At 38.0% G+C, this 16,348-nt stretch overlaps 3 protein-coding genes across 5 annotated transcripts in view; 2 read left to right on the top strand and 1 right to left on the bottom strand.

Moving 5' to 3' along the window:
- LOC111340383 (translation machinery-associated protein 16) overlaps nt 1-8,863 on the bottom strand; it is a 35,950-nt gene extending 27,087 nt beyond the window's left edge. For 2 of the 3 annotated variants that reach the window (XR_015996376.1, XM_088747937.1), the window contains exons 1-6: nt 8,780-8,863; nt 8,534-8,640; nt 8,089-8,126; nt 7,757-7,844; nt 6,614-6,762; nt 4,908-4,950 (exon numbers count right to left, since the gene is read on the bottom strand). Coding sequence is in view for 2 of the 3 variants with exons in the window: in XM_088747937.1 (XP_088604063.1) it covers nt 4,908-4,950; nt 6,614-6,762; nt 7,757-7,844; nt 8,089-8,126; nt 8,534-8,640; nt 8,780-8,782 (428 nt within the window). In the remaining variant the exon portion in view is untranslated. Of the gene's footprint in view, nt 1-3,474; nt 4,475-4,907; nt 4,951-6,613; nt 6,763-7,756; nt 7,845-8,088; nt 8,127-8,533; nt 8,641-8,779 lie in introns of those variants that run through there. The other variant, XM_022947227.2, reaches the window with a different exon arrangement.
- A 38-nt stretch (nt 8,864-8,901) lies between these two features.
- Nucleotides 8,902-9,800, top strand: LOC111340382 (mitochondrial import inner membrane translocase subunit Tim29). Its single transcript, XM_022947226.2, has one exon. The coding sequence runs from the start codon at nt 8,902-8,904 to the stop codon at nt 9,520-9,522; it is 621 nt and encodes a 206-aa protein (XP_022802961.1). The 3' UTR covers nt 9,523-9,800.
- A 2,070-nt stretch (nt 9,801-11,870) lies between these two features.
- On the top strand, nt 11,871-13,828 carry LOC111340372 (uncharacterized). Its single transcript, XM_022947214.2, has one exon. It carries the CDS (start codon nt 12,399-12,401, stop codon nt 13,644-13,646), a length of 1,248 nt encoding a protein of 415 aa, XP_022802949.1. The 5' UTR covers nt 11,871-12,398; the 3' UTR covers nt 13,647-13,828.
- The last annotated feature ends 2,520 nt before the right edge of the window (nt 13,829-16,348 follow it).

Genomic DNA, 16,348 nt, shown 5'->3' with positions numbered 1-16,348 from the left:
GAGCTCAGTAAAGATTGTTGTGATTCTGAAAATACTAAGCCACGTATTCGAGAGTGACTTCTTCTAGTACCACTGTGGCGTTTATAGTCAAACCAAGTGGAGCGTACTCCATTACATAATAATCAATGAATTGATTATTTGAACATTGAACCCGCTTGTAGTTCAGTAGGAATGCAATAATGGATTGATTATTTGATTATTGAACCCGCTAGTCGCTTTTAGAGTACAAGAATGGTTAGTAATAGTAGTAGTAGTAGTAGTAGTAGTAGTAGTAGTAGTCAGTAGTAGTAGTGACTTTATTTCACGAGGGTAGCACGTGATAGTATGAACAACTGATAACCCAGTGGCCCTCAAAACACCAAAAAATATTTATACTAGAGCAACCAAACCTTGAGCAAAAAGACATAAAAAAATTAAAAATGTGTATAATATCGTCTAAAGTTAAAAACTCAAGTCCTTTTTCTGTGACTAAAATTATTTTAGAAAGCGTTGTCTTAAATATAAAACGTGAGTAACTGTCCAAAACTCTCAAAGTCTAGGTAAAGAGTTCCAATCCCTAATAGAACGAACTTTGAACTTGTTTGAGTATTGAACCCGATAGCCGTATTCGTTTTCAAAAGATTAAGATAATCTTTCCAAACAGAAACCGACTTCTGATTTGAATGCATCAGTAATATCAACATTTTAAACCTTATTATATGTTTATACAATGCATTGGAAAAAGTATTTAAACAATACAACCGTAGTAATAAGATGATCAAATTGCGATTTTCGTTCGACTTTCTCATTCATTCATCTCCTAAAATCGTCGATTACTACACGTACTTATCGAATGAAATGAAATAGGGTGGAAAGTTAAACATGATGAATTAAGGACCCATCAGGTTACATATAAAACTTTCTTTTCATAGTTACTTCCTAATCACGAATAACTGAGAGATTTGACGGCTGATATTGGCTGGCCTCAGAAAAAATCCATCCACAATTAACTTTTGGGTCCCTCAATGCATGGTTGATAGTTAAATCTTCAAGTTCCATCACTCTGTCGTCCGCAACGCCTTCGTACGGTGTTAGCCTGTCAAAGCTAAGCATGAAATACGAAACACTTTCCACTTCACCTTACCCTTCCCCCCACATACATACTCAGACTCTCCTCCCTCTCCCCACATACACACACACATGCTCTGACTCCCCTACCTAACAATGAGGAGACTATCAAAAGAACTCGTGCAACCACTTAAAGCAATTCGAAAATAATGTTTTGATAAAGAGCGACAGCAGTGAGATAATGAAACAAGACATTGTCGAAGCTATGTGTATGTGGCTTTTATTTTCTCTGGGCTGGATGAGAGACAGCAATTATCTTTCGCCTTGAGGGGCCTGTGGAGAATCAGGTAAATTTTATCGTAATACAACCAAAATTTCTCTAACCCCACCCCCTCCCTCCCCCAACCAAAGTAGAAATGTTAATGAATACAAGGAGAAAAACTTAATTCCGAGTGGAGTTGCAGGATCAAAAGAATGTTAAGGTAAATTTTGAACTGCTATCGCGGCTAGTTGCTTTTAACATAAATGTAATACTCAAACTCGACCCATCATTAGAATCGATACTAAAAGGAAAATTAATACTTTTGGCAGGGGTTAGGTAAGTTATTGACAGCGTGATGAAATACAGAAAAAAAGGCAAAAAGTTAGCTGACACGTCAAAGAATATTCCAAAGCCAAAAGAACATTATTGTCACAAAGGTGACTGAACCATACTTTCCATTTGTAGACAGTTAGTGGAAAATAAGAACATTATTAATTATGTACATTTCTTAATTAATTTATTAATTAATAATATTATTAATAATAATTATTAATAATAATAATTAATTATAATTATAAATAATATTTATATTAAGTATTATTATTAATAATATTATTAATTTATTAATTAATAATTAATTTATTTATCTATTTATTTATTAATTCATTATTAATTATGTAATTAATTATGTACTTTAATTTTTTTGTATTATTAATTATGTTATTAATATTAATGTAATAATTATTAATTACATAAGAACATTATTGTCACAAAGGTGACTGAACCATACTTTCCATTTGTAGACAGTTAGTGGAAAGTGTCACTGTGTTACTGGAGAGGAACACTCTTTTCCTCTCTGGCTTGTGTATGAGTACTTATTTGATTATTCAAAGATGGGTACATTTAGGGACCAGTCGTTGTTTGTCGCCTAGTGTGGGAGGGGAAGGGGGATTTTATGGGAAATCACACGGTTTCAAGGGGGATCGGAGGGGAATCAGTCGTCGCCATAAATGCCGATGTAAAAGGGTTCTTTAGAGAATTGACTCCCAATGGACAGTCAGTGATGGGGGGTTCACAAGAATATTATAGTACCCCTGCCCTACGGGGTACCAGAAATATTTTATCGTATCACAACCAAACTCCTCATCCACCCCCTCCTCCCCTCCCCCCAGGTGATAAATAAATGATCGGTCCTGAAGTCGCACAATCTCCGATGAAGAAACTGTCGCAGCCATCTGGCTTGATTCCATAAACAAGTGAGATCAATAATACTTAAATACTTATTTAAAAACTTTCCTCCCCTCACTATCTCGTTACATCGATTTAGCCCATCACCACAAGTACCACAGCTACTTATTCTCACGGTCGATTTAGACAGACGGCGGTTTGAGGTCCCATAGGAGAAGGCTCAGTGACAACTACTTTACTGATACTCTTCCATTTACATTTCAGTTTGCAGAAATCTTCTGGATGCTGAATATTGCATCAAGTGGTCAAAGTTATGCTCCAGCCACCCAATGTTTCCGCGAGATTGTAAAAAGGCTTGCGGCGTTTGCCAAATTTAACTATACCAGGCGGAGAGAAATAGCTCAGTTTTCCGCCTCTTCGTGTGCGAAATGTCCACTTGTCCGTACTTTTTAAATAAGGCTTTCATTGAGGAATAGTCTGAACTTGATACATCACAAATATGTTTTATCAATCATTACTGTACAAAAAAATTAAAAAGTCTCCAGCAATATAAAAATGTTAAAAAGTCGTTCACTAAAATGTGTTAAGTCTAAAAATGTTGAGCCACGTATTGAAGAATACCTATTATAGAGCTCGTGAAGTGTTTAATTGAAGGTCATTGACAACATACCAGAGAGCGAGCAAGAAAGTCAATTATTCAGCTGACTTCCCTCTCACTTCTTTAGTCCCCGAGCCCTCGAGCTCCAAGTATACTCGAGTCGCCGTTGTACATTTTCACACTGAAAGCATAGGGGGACATAAAACTGTGGTTCAATTTTGAATGCGAACGGAATGAAAGGAAGCAGTGAAAGCAATGAAAGCAATGAATGGAATGAAATGAATGAAACGGAAATAAATAGAATGAAAGCAATCTCAATCCTTCTGGTGAGAAACGAGAAATCAAGTTTACGTGAAGTAGAGAGTGCTGAGGCAACACATCAAAGAATTTTGTTTATTTCTTTCAAGACTTTTGAGGAGCTTTGCTGATCATGAAGAAAGGGTGAAAATTTTTTACCATCAATCACTATCTGACCTTTAAAAAAGTACCGGTAAAAAGGATAATTTGGTTTAATTAACCGAGTTAAAAATGTAAACTGGTCACCGCAGGGTGTTTCTGAAACTGACGTTTCGAGGGTTAGCCCTTCGTCATTCGCTCCGACGAAGGGCTAACGCTCGAAACGTGAGCCTAAAAATCTCTTCACGGTGGCCATTCTACATTATCAACTTGGTTGATAAAAACAAATTATCTTGCAATACTCCCACCGATAGGACCACAATCTCTTTAGAAACCTACCCCCTTTACTGAAAAGAATTAAGTTAAACGAACATGAATTCTGTAGAGGGATTCCCAAGCAGATAAATGCAAGAAAGTTTTTCTCATATCTAGATAGACAATGATCCCAATGTACTGTGTAGGAAATGCCTCCACCGCTAGGCCCTCGAGGCCAGAAGTGCTTTACCATTCTGTCGTGGATCAGGCTCAAAATCCCGGCCAGCATATTTGTAGTTTTTTTTTTTTTTTTTTATAGTAAATGTTACCAAGAGTACAATGTAACCTTTGAGTGATATTGTTATTGTTAAGATCACATCAAACTCTTGCCCAGCCTCCCGCTTTTGACTCTCGACAACCCTCCGCTAAAAGAGAATCACCAAAAGTTCATTTCCCGGCCTGAGACTACGCTGAAGCCGGGCCGCAATTGCGATACACAGTTGACAGCAGAAAACAACTTGAGGATTTTTTTTACCGTCAAACCCGTTTGACTGATGATTAAGCTTTGATTGCCGAAACCCTACATTCCATTTTAAGTTGTAATGTTTCCATCTTTAAGCTTTTCATCTGTTTCATCGTCATATCGTTGCTGTTTTTTCTCAAGAGTTGAAGAGTTGAATTTTCGCATCTTGATAAGCTGGAGGCTAGCGACATCGCAGTTCCAATCTCTAAAAAAATTTATATATAAAACTGTTTAAGAATAAAAGTAAGTGATGTTCGGATCAAAGTGATTGGGCCGATCAATTCGAAGCTACGAGGTCTAGGTTTAAAAGTTCGGTCAATATGTAGAATATCACCATCGCTGATCACGTGTTTTACAAATAAATAGAGTGGGGTATTTGAATATAATTTTTGCCTACGGGGGGAGGTGGCAGGAATTTGAACAAACCAATCTTCAAAATTCAAATGCCCGGGCAAGATACAGTTCTACAGACGTTACGTATACCCTCACTCTTCCAACCAATCTGTTTACAAATTTTTTAGCTCAAAATTCTCTTTTTTCCGCTGAAGAGGTCTGCAAACACCCTGATTGGACATCCCAGAAATTAACCACCTATATTTTGTCACGTGTGTACCTGCATTTCATGACATTTTACTTACCCAAATTGGGCCAGTACTTTTGCAGATGTGAGGTCTGGAAGTTCTATAAATGAAGAAGAAAAACATATGAAACTATCATATGATCATAAAAAAAGGAAAACATACATTTGGCTAAGATAGGAAATGGAAGATTACGTATGATGTACGATCCTTCGCAGTAGATAGCGCTATTTATGCAATAGCGAAAATCAGACCTGAAAAAAAAAATCAGGCCTGTACGGGATTCGAACCACTGACCTCTGCGATACTAGTGCAGCGTTCTACCAATTGAGCTAACGAGCCAACTGGGAGCAGGCCGTTAAGTTGATTCGTAATAAACGGTAAAACCCGTGATGATAAATCAGATACAATAAATTTATGAAGTTCATATATTTTGAACTGCGGTATTAAATACGTATGATGCACGATCCTTCGCAGTAGATAGCGCTATTTATGCAATAGCGAAAATCAGACCTGAGAAAAATCAGGCCTGTACGGGATTCGAACCACTGACCTCTGCGATACTAGTGGGTACGATACTAGTGGGTACTGCGATACTAGTGGTTACGATAATAAACCCGTATTAGCAATACTAATACGGGTTTATTACGAATCAACTTAACGGCCTGCTCCCAGTTGGCTTGTTAGCTCAATTGGTAGAGCGCTGCACTAGTATCGCAGAGGTCAGTGGTTCGAATCCCGTACAGGCCTGATTTTTTTCAGGTCTGATTTTCGCTATTGCATAAATAGCGCTATCTACTGCGAAGGATCGTACATCATACGTATTTAATACCGCAGTTCAAAATATATGAACTTCATATATTCATTGTACCAAATGGAAGATTGATACTCTTTTAACAAAACATCCCTACACAAAGTTGTGTGAGAATAAAAATTGAGTTCTTAAGTTCTTAGAGCAGGACTGCATGCACTAAGTTTATCCAGAGAGTTTGAGACACTGGTGTCCTTGCTAACTTGCTGCCTTATCACACAACTGTGTCCCATGGATACAATCTACATTCAGGCACTCTTAGAGATGATCCCGCTATGGCTTTTACTAACTGTCTCAACAAATTTATTACATATAGATATTCTTAGTAAAATGTTTCATGCTATTGTGTAGATATGATTTATATCCTGACCACTCTTGTAATTTAGCTGTAAGCTACAAAAGGAGTAATTATACTGATTATTATTATTATTATTATTATTATTATCATTATTATTACTTATAAATAGGGTCATCAACCCTTTACTCCTTAACATCAGAATGCATATTCTCCATACTGCTCTCTTTACATTTCTTAAGGTGCTGACAAGGAGAATTTATTGAATAATCATGGGATTCTTTAGTTGCTGATCAATTCATTTATTCTCAGGGGTGATACTGTGATGAGACATTTGATGGCAGTCACTCTTAATGGTCAAAGGGGTGTCAATTATAGATAAGTTCCACCCAAAGTGATCACATGCCCCCTCCCCCCCCCCCCCCCACCCCTTCCCACCTTCCTGCAAAATATTTTAACCTACTGTTGGACTGGAGTGAAAAATCATGAGATATCAAGTCAATGAATTTTAGCTGAACAATGATTCTGTAAGTTTTTTAATCTACATTTCCCCCCTAAGATCACTGCAGGAAGGATGCTAGAGAAGACACTAAAGGTTATACAAGACATCAATATTCCAAATGCACAAAAGACTACCGGTATTCAGAAATTTTCATCTACCTATTCCACAAGTGTTGAAGAGCTCCCTTTCACGTTCAATAACATTAGTCAGTGTGTCTTCTCTTGACGCATGAGCCCGGCCTTGTCTGCCTTTTATACTGTTCTGTTCATTGATTTGTTGGAGCTCTTCATCAAAGCGATGCAAATATCTGCAAAATATATATGTAAAATTGATTCAGAGCTACAAGTTACATGATAAAGTTGGGTCTGTGACAATTGTGAAAGTGTCAAGGGGGAGTGCATAAGAAAATTCAGAGTTCAAACCAGGAAGTAAAAGATGAGATTATTCAGTGAACAATACAGGCATACATAGGAAAATGAACTCTGAATGCTCCCGACAGGAGTCAAACCTAAGACCTTCCAATTAAAATATTGGATGCTTTATCACTGGGTCTGATCTTTCAAAGCTGGGTTTAGATGACCCAGAGTTACTACGAAGTCTGATTTCAGACATGAAAGCTTTAAAGGAAAATTCAGTATATTTCTTTCCGTCTGGAATTTGAATATTAAATGCTTTTCAAAGAATAGAGAATATTATCCCAAAAGGGGCTTTTGAACATAGGAATAAAGAAACCCAAGATAAAATTTAAACTTCAGTTAACACTAATCGGCTGTCAAATAACTGGGTCCTGAGTTTAGGCAACAAACTTCCTGCATACTGCTAGGACGAGAATGTCAATACGTGATGCTTCTGCAAAATGATGATGTAAATAAAGATGGTAAATTTTAAGCTTGGTAATAATAATAATATAATAATAATATTCGTTAATTGAAGCTCCCCCTTAAGGGCTTTTCAGCCACAATGTAGACTAACTAAGAGCTAAAAAATCCCATCTGGCAGGAGGCAGACCAGTGGGCTATTTACAGAGCGCAGCTGAGGAGTTGAACTAGGGGCAATCGAGAACAAATCCAGTGAGTGGCAGAGTGGAGGACTTGAACCCGGGACACCGGATTGCAAGTCCAGCACCCTAACCACACGGCCACGCCACCTCCTACTTGGTGATTTCTAAGTGAAAGATGTTGTTAATCAGTGAACTTTAAAGCATATGAAAGTACTTTTAAAAAATATTTTTATCATGATTGTGCACAGTAGATGCAAACAATTGTTTAGTCATCAATACAAATATAATAACTGAATCTTACCTCTCAATAAGTTCACACACTTCAGAATACGAATACTCTGCTTTAGCATGATCTATGTTCTCAAAAAACCATCTGAACTTTTCTCCAACTGAAAAAGAGAAGGATCAGCTTAAAAAAAGGCAAACTGGAGAATGGGGAACTTGACAACTTTTCCAGAATGCTCTGCCATAGACCTCAAACAGACGCTATACCTCTCCAGTTACACTCTAATGGTGGAATGAAAAACAATCATCTAGTGTGCGCTCAATGGGAAATTTCTACCAACTGATCCTCATTTAAAACCAACCATATCTGACTCATCAGATATCAGCAGCTGAACAAGTGATCTGTACCTTTTATTTGAAGAAGATAGTTCCTCTCAGTCTTCTTCCTTAAATGCAATCAAAAAACAACAAAAATGGCTAACAGAAACAACTTGTGAAATCAATCAGCAGCAAATGTTTGGAAATAACTTTTGGCCAATACAAAGCTATTTTGTGAAAGGTTGGTTTTGCATTTATTCTGAAACAATCTGTTTGAGCAAATTTTGTTATTCTCTGTTTAGTATATTTGATGACTGCTTGACAAATGCAAATCAGGCGAGATTTTCCCACCATCCCATGCTTCATTATACCTACAGTTCTTTTCTAAAACAAAAAAAGGTTAAAAAATAGATTACCAATTATTTTAGAGACTTTTCTTCGGAATATGCGGAGTTTGAGGGGCATCGTTCCATAAATTAAATTCAAACCGCTTTGGAAACTTGAAACGACAACAGAAACTTGTATATCACCGTACCTTTGAAGTTTCTCATCTCTATGTGCTTGTCTCGCCAACTTTGTAGCTTTTCTAGAGTTTGGGTGCACAACTTTCTTGCAGTGTAATTTGGGCTTTCCTTCCTTTGGCTACCGGTTAAAGCAGTGACATTTTTACAAATCTACATCAGAACTCAGCAAAAATTGTAGTATTTACTCGATCGAAGTGAAAAGCAAGTTGTGAATTGTAGCATAAAGTTATAAGCAGGAAAAACATGTAAATACGTACCATGTTTAATTTTTAAAGGACAAATTCTGCTTGATACAACTTGTTGTGGATCGTTGTGCAATTAAAATACCACGTGAAACTGTGTGAGCCAACAACAGGTTAGCTGTTGTGTTCTAAAGGTCATGCGTACTCAGTACGAAGTAAACAAGATGGCGGCTCGACTGAGGAGTGCGTTTCGAAATGTAAACCGTATAAACAACATGTTTCTACCGCAGTTTGAAAATTTAAAGCAAAGAAAACTGGGAAGGTCAGCTTATAATGTCTTCACAGATTACAAGCTGGTATTTCAGGATCTGTACCAGTATACAAAAGCAAAACCCTTCCGTTCAGCTTGCACCTTAGCATCCCTCGGAGGACTTTACTACGTTTACGAACAAAATCCAGATGTGAATTCGTATGAAGATGCTGTGCTAGAATGCTCTAATGAACTGCTACAGATCAGCCATTTGATAAGGAATCCAAATTCGGACAGTTACGTGCAGAATATTCTGAAATATCGCAATCAGGAAAGGTTACAAATACAAACTTTTGGATTTTTGTCTGTCGTTTATGTGACTGAGTTTGGACCTGGCTGTGATTTGTACGAAAAACACTGTGCATATGTCCAGCCAAGATGGAAGACATTCCTTGAGCGTGTGATCGACGTTGGAATTTTAGGACATTGGTACTTTTTGGAAAGGGCAATGAAAGATTTTGATGTTAATGAAGCTGAGCTTGCGAACTGTCCACCGGATACTGAGTAGAAATTGTCGCCTCCTTCTCGCGTCATGTGACAACCGTAACGATGTTTGGCGAAAGAGACCAGATACTTGGTTTGTAAAATGGAGACCAAAAAAAAACATCATTGTGACATTCAATTATATTATTAAAAAATGTTGAGATAAAAAATTTAATATTTAATTTAGCCACCAAAATATAATTTCATCAGAACTCTGGACTCACTCCTTTGGACTTCTTTTATTTTTTTATTCCAGTTTCTCTTTCTCAAAATTTTAATAAATCTTCTGTTTTTCATTGTGAAGGACTTAGTGGCCTAATGATCAGTGCTTTGGACTCTAGGTGGAGAGGTCTGGGTTCAAGTTCTGGCCAAGTCCCTGTGATGTATTCTTGGACAAAACCCTTTACTCCCACAATGCTTTTCTCCACTCTGGACCCAGTTGGTTCACAGGCCAATTAGTATTAATCCAGGGTGAAATTTTAATTCAGGTTTCTTTATTATTTCGTTTAAGTACCCTTTTTTGGGGATAACTTTCTCCATTCTTTTTAGAACGTTCAATAATCAAATTGTGAGAAAGCTTTTTTATCTGAAATCAGAATTCACACTAACCCTGGGTTATCTTGACCCAGCTTTGAACAACACAGCCCAGGGATATAAATGGGTCCAGGCAAGTTATCAGGGAAGCCTCATGAAGAGCAAGGGGGAGCAACCGTGGAAACCAAAATAAGCTCTAACTACATGAATCACATAACAGGAGTACAGACTTCACCTACTCTACCTTTACTAGTCTTTGTTGTAGCTGAGAGTTGCCTCATGAATGAGGTCTAGATAGACAAATTACACAGAGTTACCTCAACCAGTACTGTACAAGTTGTTTGAAGTTGAGTTATGTATTACCCCACTACTGCACCACATTTCAAATGCAAGTGTTGACCTAAAACAAGTTTCTCCTTACAATGTAGGTATAGGATGAGCAGAAAGGTAATGAGAAAAAGTTAAATTGAGAAGTTGACATTGTTTGACTTACTGCACCAAATTATTAGAGCTACAATTGTGAGAAATGTAAGGAGATAGTGCAGAGAGTTGATATTTTGGTCTTGGGAGCTTGTACGTCTGACAATTTCCTCATGCTTGAGTTGTTGTCACACAATTACCCCCCCCTCCAAGGATGTCACCCCTCCCCACTGTGCCAGAAAAATATCGTTAAAAAGCACACAAATATTACTATGTAGGTATTATTTTTGATTTATGAGTATTGAAAATAGTTTAGTTCACGGCTGATTTTATATTCGTAGTGACAGAAAAGATATGAAGGAAAAAATGTTTCCTTACTCTCTACGCTGATAGCACAGACATTAGCTCAGAAGGCGAGCAGATCAACAGCTTCACAGCTATATTGAATTTTTCTGCTCTTGAAACTCAAGATGGCGCACTCAATTTTCAAGGGCGCAGACTATTTGTCGCGATCACAGTTGTGCTCGCCCCTCCAGCTATTTTCAGTTGTTCGTCGCCTTTCGTCTACCGGTCATCCTTTTATCTGTTAATTTGTTCCGCAAGACGTTTGGTGTTTAAGAAAATACATCTTCACATATGTTTAAGTATTTAGCTAATTGGTTTGTCAAGAGACTGACTCCACAATGATAACGCGCTCGGCCGTTTTGAAAACAACTCTGTCATTTTAAAATTTGACTGCTTTTTCCTGCGTAATCCGAGGGAAAGATGTTCAAGGTAATTGAACAACTTGTTAAATCAATAATTTTTGCTACTTTGATGCAAAAGAAGGTTAAATGATACATAAACTTGATTACCGAAAACAGTTGTCTCGGCCGGATACTTCGAGTAACGGGCCATCGATCAGCAAACTGTTTGTTTATCTTTGCAAGCAATCTTTGAAAAAATGAGGAGCATCAGAAATGTTTTGTTTGTACACTGAAAAGAAACCATCGTGTGCGCTATTGTTTCGTTGCTGAAAATTTTGGGTTGACTGAGCTCCTGGAAAGAATCTTTAGATCTTTTGGCACCATTTTAGCAGTTAATCTAAACTGATTGAACGTAGCTGTTTTAGTATGTGACCGTCACGAAATACCTGCATCATTGACTGATCCATATATGGATCCAGATGGTCGCAAACCGAATCAAAACTCGTTAAAATGCCGCAAACCCCTGTCGCCTTTTACAGTAAAACATCTCCTGAATTCGCTCCAGGCGTTTTGTAAACAAATAATGGTTGTTGAAAATTTACACATTATTTGATTTGAGCTCCGATTTCGAATTTTTGCCAATGAAGTACATGCGCTCAAATTGACCATCGAAGATCAGATATATAACACAGATTGCAGCATCTGAGAAATAAGAGGTGATAACATGTATTGGCTCGGGTAGATAAGATACTAAAACAATCATTGACATAATATATGTTCATTGTTCCTATGTCCGCTACTTGGCATTCATGACCGTAACAGCCTCGAGGTAATTGCTTAGACAGTGTGAAAGGCTATTAATACAGCTAAAGAGAAAAACATGGATGGATAACACTTCAAGGACGTGGCTACTGAGATATCTTGTTATGCGGGCCGTTTTGAAAAGTGATCTCACTTCCGTAAGTGGTGGGATTTGAGGTTTGAACCTCGAGAGCTCTTTTCCTCCGCCTTTGCGGCCCAGCAAATGAATCGCAGAATATTTTTTTGATATCACACTGTGATCCCAGGTGCGTTGATGGCACGTAATGGATAAGCTTACATTTTATTCAATTCATTAACCTTCCACAAGGTTCATCGACTGCTGACAAACAAGGACACATATAACCACGTCCTGGCAGTGGAGCAACTTGATACATAAACAGGAGAGGTACACTAATTGAAAACTGTTGTTCGTCGATAAACTACAGCGCGAAAGACCAACATGAATCGCCAAATTACAGTTAAAATACCACTGATGAAAATTACTTCATATCACAGCAAAGAAACCAATCCTTTCCCAGCCTCTAACAACAATGTACAAGTGTCTCCGGTGCTGGCTTTTGATTCTGGCCCAGGGTTTGAGTTAAGGCCGCTAATCGAGCCCGACCTTAAGAATCTACCAAATGTGGACTCTACCGAACTGGACAGCTCTTTGCGAGATTTACTGATGGAAAAAATGAAATCTGTCAACGTTTTTACGGACGATAACGATGACACTATTTCTGAAGTTTCAACTTGTAGTTCGGTAGTCGCTCTAGAGACTGTTGATGAGAGCGATACAGCTAACACCACATCAGCGCCGACAGGTAACCGAAAAACCTCGAGGGCGTCTTCGTTTAATGCCGGATCGACCTCGAGGACCACCGAAGGAGCAAGTTACCATTCGTTAAGCGAAGCCGAAGAGGAAGATGGTCGAAAGACAGCAATGAAAAAGTCTAAGAAAATTTCTGACTTGTTTCCGTTCAACGCTTCTAATCTTAGCGGAAATGGAGTCAATGAAGAGAATGATGAAATTCGGCCCCCCGTGCCTTCTGAAAGAAGAAGAAAACTCAGCATTACTAAAAGAATTTCGCCGCTATCTTTGCATGGAATTTTCGCTGGGAGTCAATCGATTGGTGCGAATAAACAAGAAGCCACTAACGAGAAAGAAACAAAGAGGACTCGAAAGTTGTCTTTGACAATGTTTCATAAACCGGCAAGCGAAAAAGAACGGAAGAGACGAAACACTGACCCACAACTGCCACCCAATCAACAAGTGACAACTACCATTGAAAACGAAGAGAAGAGAAGAGTAGAAGAGACAGTGAATTTAGAGCGTAAAGAGTCTCAAACCAAGCCTGTCCCCGAACAAGCTTTCTTCAAAGAGGAAGATGTCAAATTACATGACCTTATTAAGCATGTGCTGCGCGCGCATCTGTTATCAATGAAGGAGTATAAGCGGGAAAAGTGCGATCGTGTGTGTAAAAGCATTTGTAAGATTTTGAAAACTCTTGTGGAGTCTATGAAGGAGACGGAAAACGTTCAGTGTAAAGTTGTGTGCCAAGCTTATATTGGATCCGTGAGGGATGAAGGCATGTTCGCTTCTGTTCAAGCGCTGTGGGAAAATGACAGAGATAATTTCGCCGCTGCGAGTTTCAGGAGTGATTCCTTGTTCGGGTTTGCTTCTGTTATAACAAACTCTTTATACTGATACAAAATAGAAATGCTTATCACCACAGTAGTATATCTATACGATGATAAAATCACTTGTATGTCTGACTATTCAGGTACTGAAGCGCGGAGGCCATGGTTTCCAACCACGATGTGCCATGTTTATTAGTTTGGTTTTAGATTTCAAGTTGAAATTGGATTAAAAATATTTAAGCGCTATAACTGATTCTTTGGCTTTTTTTTTTTCAATAATTTTAGCCTTCTAGTAAGAATTTCCCGGACCTTATTTCGTCAGCAGTGATTTATCATTCCGACCAGACGGTTTTGTGTTTAATAAGATCACGTGTAGCCTCGATCACAGCATGCCGGGACGTTTTTAAAATTTTCTCGCCAATATCTGAAATAGTAAGGAGGTTAACAGCAGCAAGAAGATGCCATATTCAGCTCTTCTAACTTTCTAGAATCTAACAATTTGATACAGAGGGGAGAAAAAAAGATAGTTTTAATGATAACACAGCCGTGCATGTCATTAACATGCTGATACGACATATCCTTTTCATTCACAGAATCCAGAGATCAACTCTCAGTGCTGTACGTATGCCACCCACTTTAGTGTAATCTTGTGTCTGAGAATTTGGCTTTAATTGCATCAAACAATATCTCCCAGTAGATACGTTCAGTCTTCCCTGAGGGAGACGTGTAACTCAGCACACTAAAGACCTTATGATTTTCACTATTGTTCATGTAAAGGGGTCGAAGTTATTTTAAAGTAGTTAGAGAGTGGCTTTTCGTTACCCTTTTGTCCTCTAAGATTGACTAGCATCTAAATTCTCCTAACATTATCATCCCCTAAATCACACATTCAAGTCATGAGGATAAAGAAAACGATCCCTAACTAAACGAACTCTTGATTGTCAAACAGCGCCTGGAGGAAATACATACTGATGATAGCCGGTGTAAAGTATTTAAGGAGAATTATAGTCTACAAACCAATTAATTTTTTATCTCCTTCATTAAAAAGTATTTTAATAAGGAAGTTATTTTTCCCGCATTTTGAGATTCCACAGAGTAACCAGGCTCTGCAAAAATCGTCTTAAATGGGCGAAAAATTTTTCAACAAGGGTCACCATTTCAGTTGAATCTTAATAGTATTCGCTACGACCGATTACTTGTGTCTAAAGCCTCGTCTTTCCATCTCTCGTAAATTTGCATGACCCGTGATCAGGAGCAACCAAAAAGGTATTTTTGACAAAAATTTAATTTTTTTTTTTAACCGGACAGTGGATGGTTTTTTTTTCCACTGCGCATTGTGATTTTGCGTGTGCGGCCATGTTGTTTGGTTGCTTTCAAAATGGCAGCTTCCCGAGTTTTAAAGTGGAGAATTTTCGAACGGTTAGGCCACCCCTTAGAGTCCCAAACATCGGTAAGTCTCAAAAAATTTGAGAATAATTCTAAACGGCAGAGATCACAAAAAATAACAGGGTTTCTGAAACACATTTCTTCTTGATATAAGAATCATGTTATTCATTTATTAAAAAGATTAAATTTAAAATTAGAAAAATCTACATTAAACTTATCAAAATAAAAGTCCACCAAATTCTTACGAAAGATTGACAAGGTATGTGACTCTCTTATACTGAGGAAATTCATTCCGCAGTCAGCAAATCCGAACAAATCCTGTTGAAAGGAACATCAAGCGTTAAATCCTCGACATTCCTAAGCGGTTTGGTACAAAAGCGAAACGATACATGATCGAAAATGTTTAACTTATATGTATTCTTAAGACACTTAAAAAAGAAGACTAAATCATTAATTTCTCTTCGATACTTCAAAGGTAATAAATTTAACTTTCGAAGGCACTCGTATTCAGAAAAATCCTCTCCGAGAATGATATTAAGATAGGATACCCTAGTCTCCCTCGCGCTCGCAGCCGTTTTTTTTGGATGTCACGCAACGCTCCCCCGCTCTTTTGGGGGAGCGTTGCGTGACATCCAAAAAAACGGCTGCGAGGGAGACTAAGGATACCACAAATAGACTATACATTTCACCCTATAAATCCCGACTACCGCTTGTAGTTAACCACCCGCGGCCGCATGGCATATACTCCCTTTTGTTTGTCGGATTTGCACGAAAAGAGTGCGATGCCATTATCAAGACTTCGCTGTGCATTTTATCCACATATGGTCATATATGGAACTTGTAACCTCGGGTCAGATAAGAGCAAGAAGTAGGAAACAAACTGAAATCTCTCAATTGGGCACAGACAAACTTCGGTAGTTTCTCACGCCGTAAGATTATAGCCACAGAGGATCATAGCTTAACTAATTAAACTTTAATTATCTACGATTCAGTTATTTTTCAGTACTGAGTTAGAATTCTGCCGAAACACACCGCAAACATCTGTATCGTTTTCAGTGAGATGTCACAGGTTTGATTTCCGTGAGAATTAATCACCATGAATGATTAACAGTTAATTCACCGAAGTTGAGATGAACAGCTGTTTTAGTGTAATGGTATATACCACACAGAAACCAAAAAATTCTTTTATTTCTGTCGATACGTAGACAATTGATCGAAGATTCAACTGTTGAAGCGCGATGTTGTCTCTTTTGTTGCTTAGAGGTGAATAGTCCAGTGCTCGTGAGACACTTCCGAACAACCCAATCATCGCGCGCGAAAAGCACTCCCAGCCTCTGTGGTAAATGACAAGTAATTAGAAATACTTTGAGAGTTTGATTTCAC

Source organism: Stylophora pistillata, chromosome 2 (assembly GCF_964205215.1).
Source record: "Stylophora pistillata chromosome 2, jaStyPist1.2, whole genome shotgun sequence".
In the NCBI taxonomy this organism is placed as follows: Eukaryota; Metazoa; Cnidaria; class Anthozoa; order Scleractinia; family Pocilloporidae; genus Stylophora; species Stylophora pistillata.
This window is presented reverse-complemented; position numbering and strand designations above follow the sequence as displayed.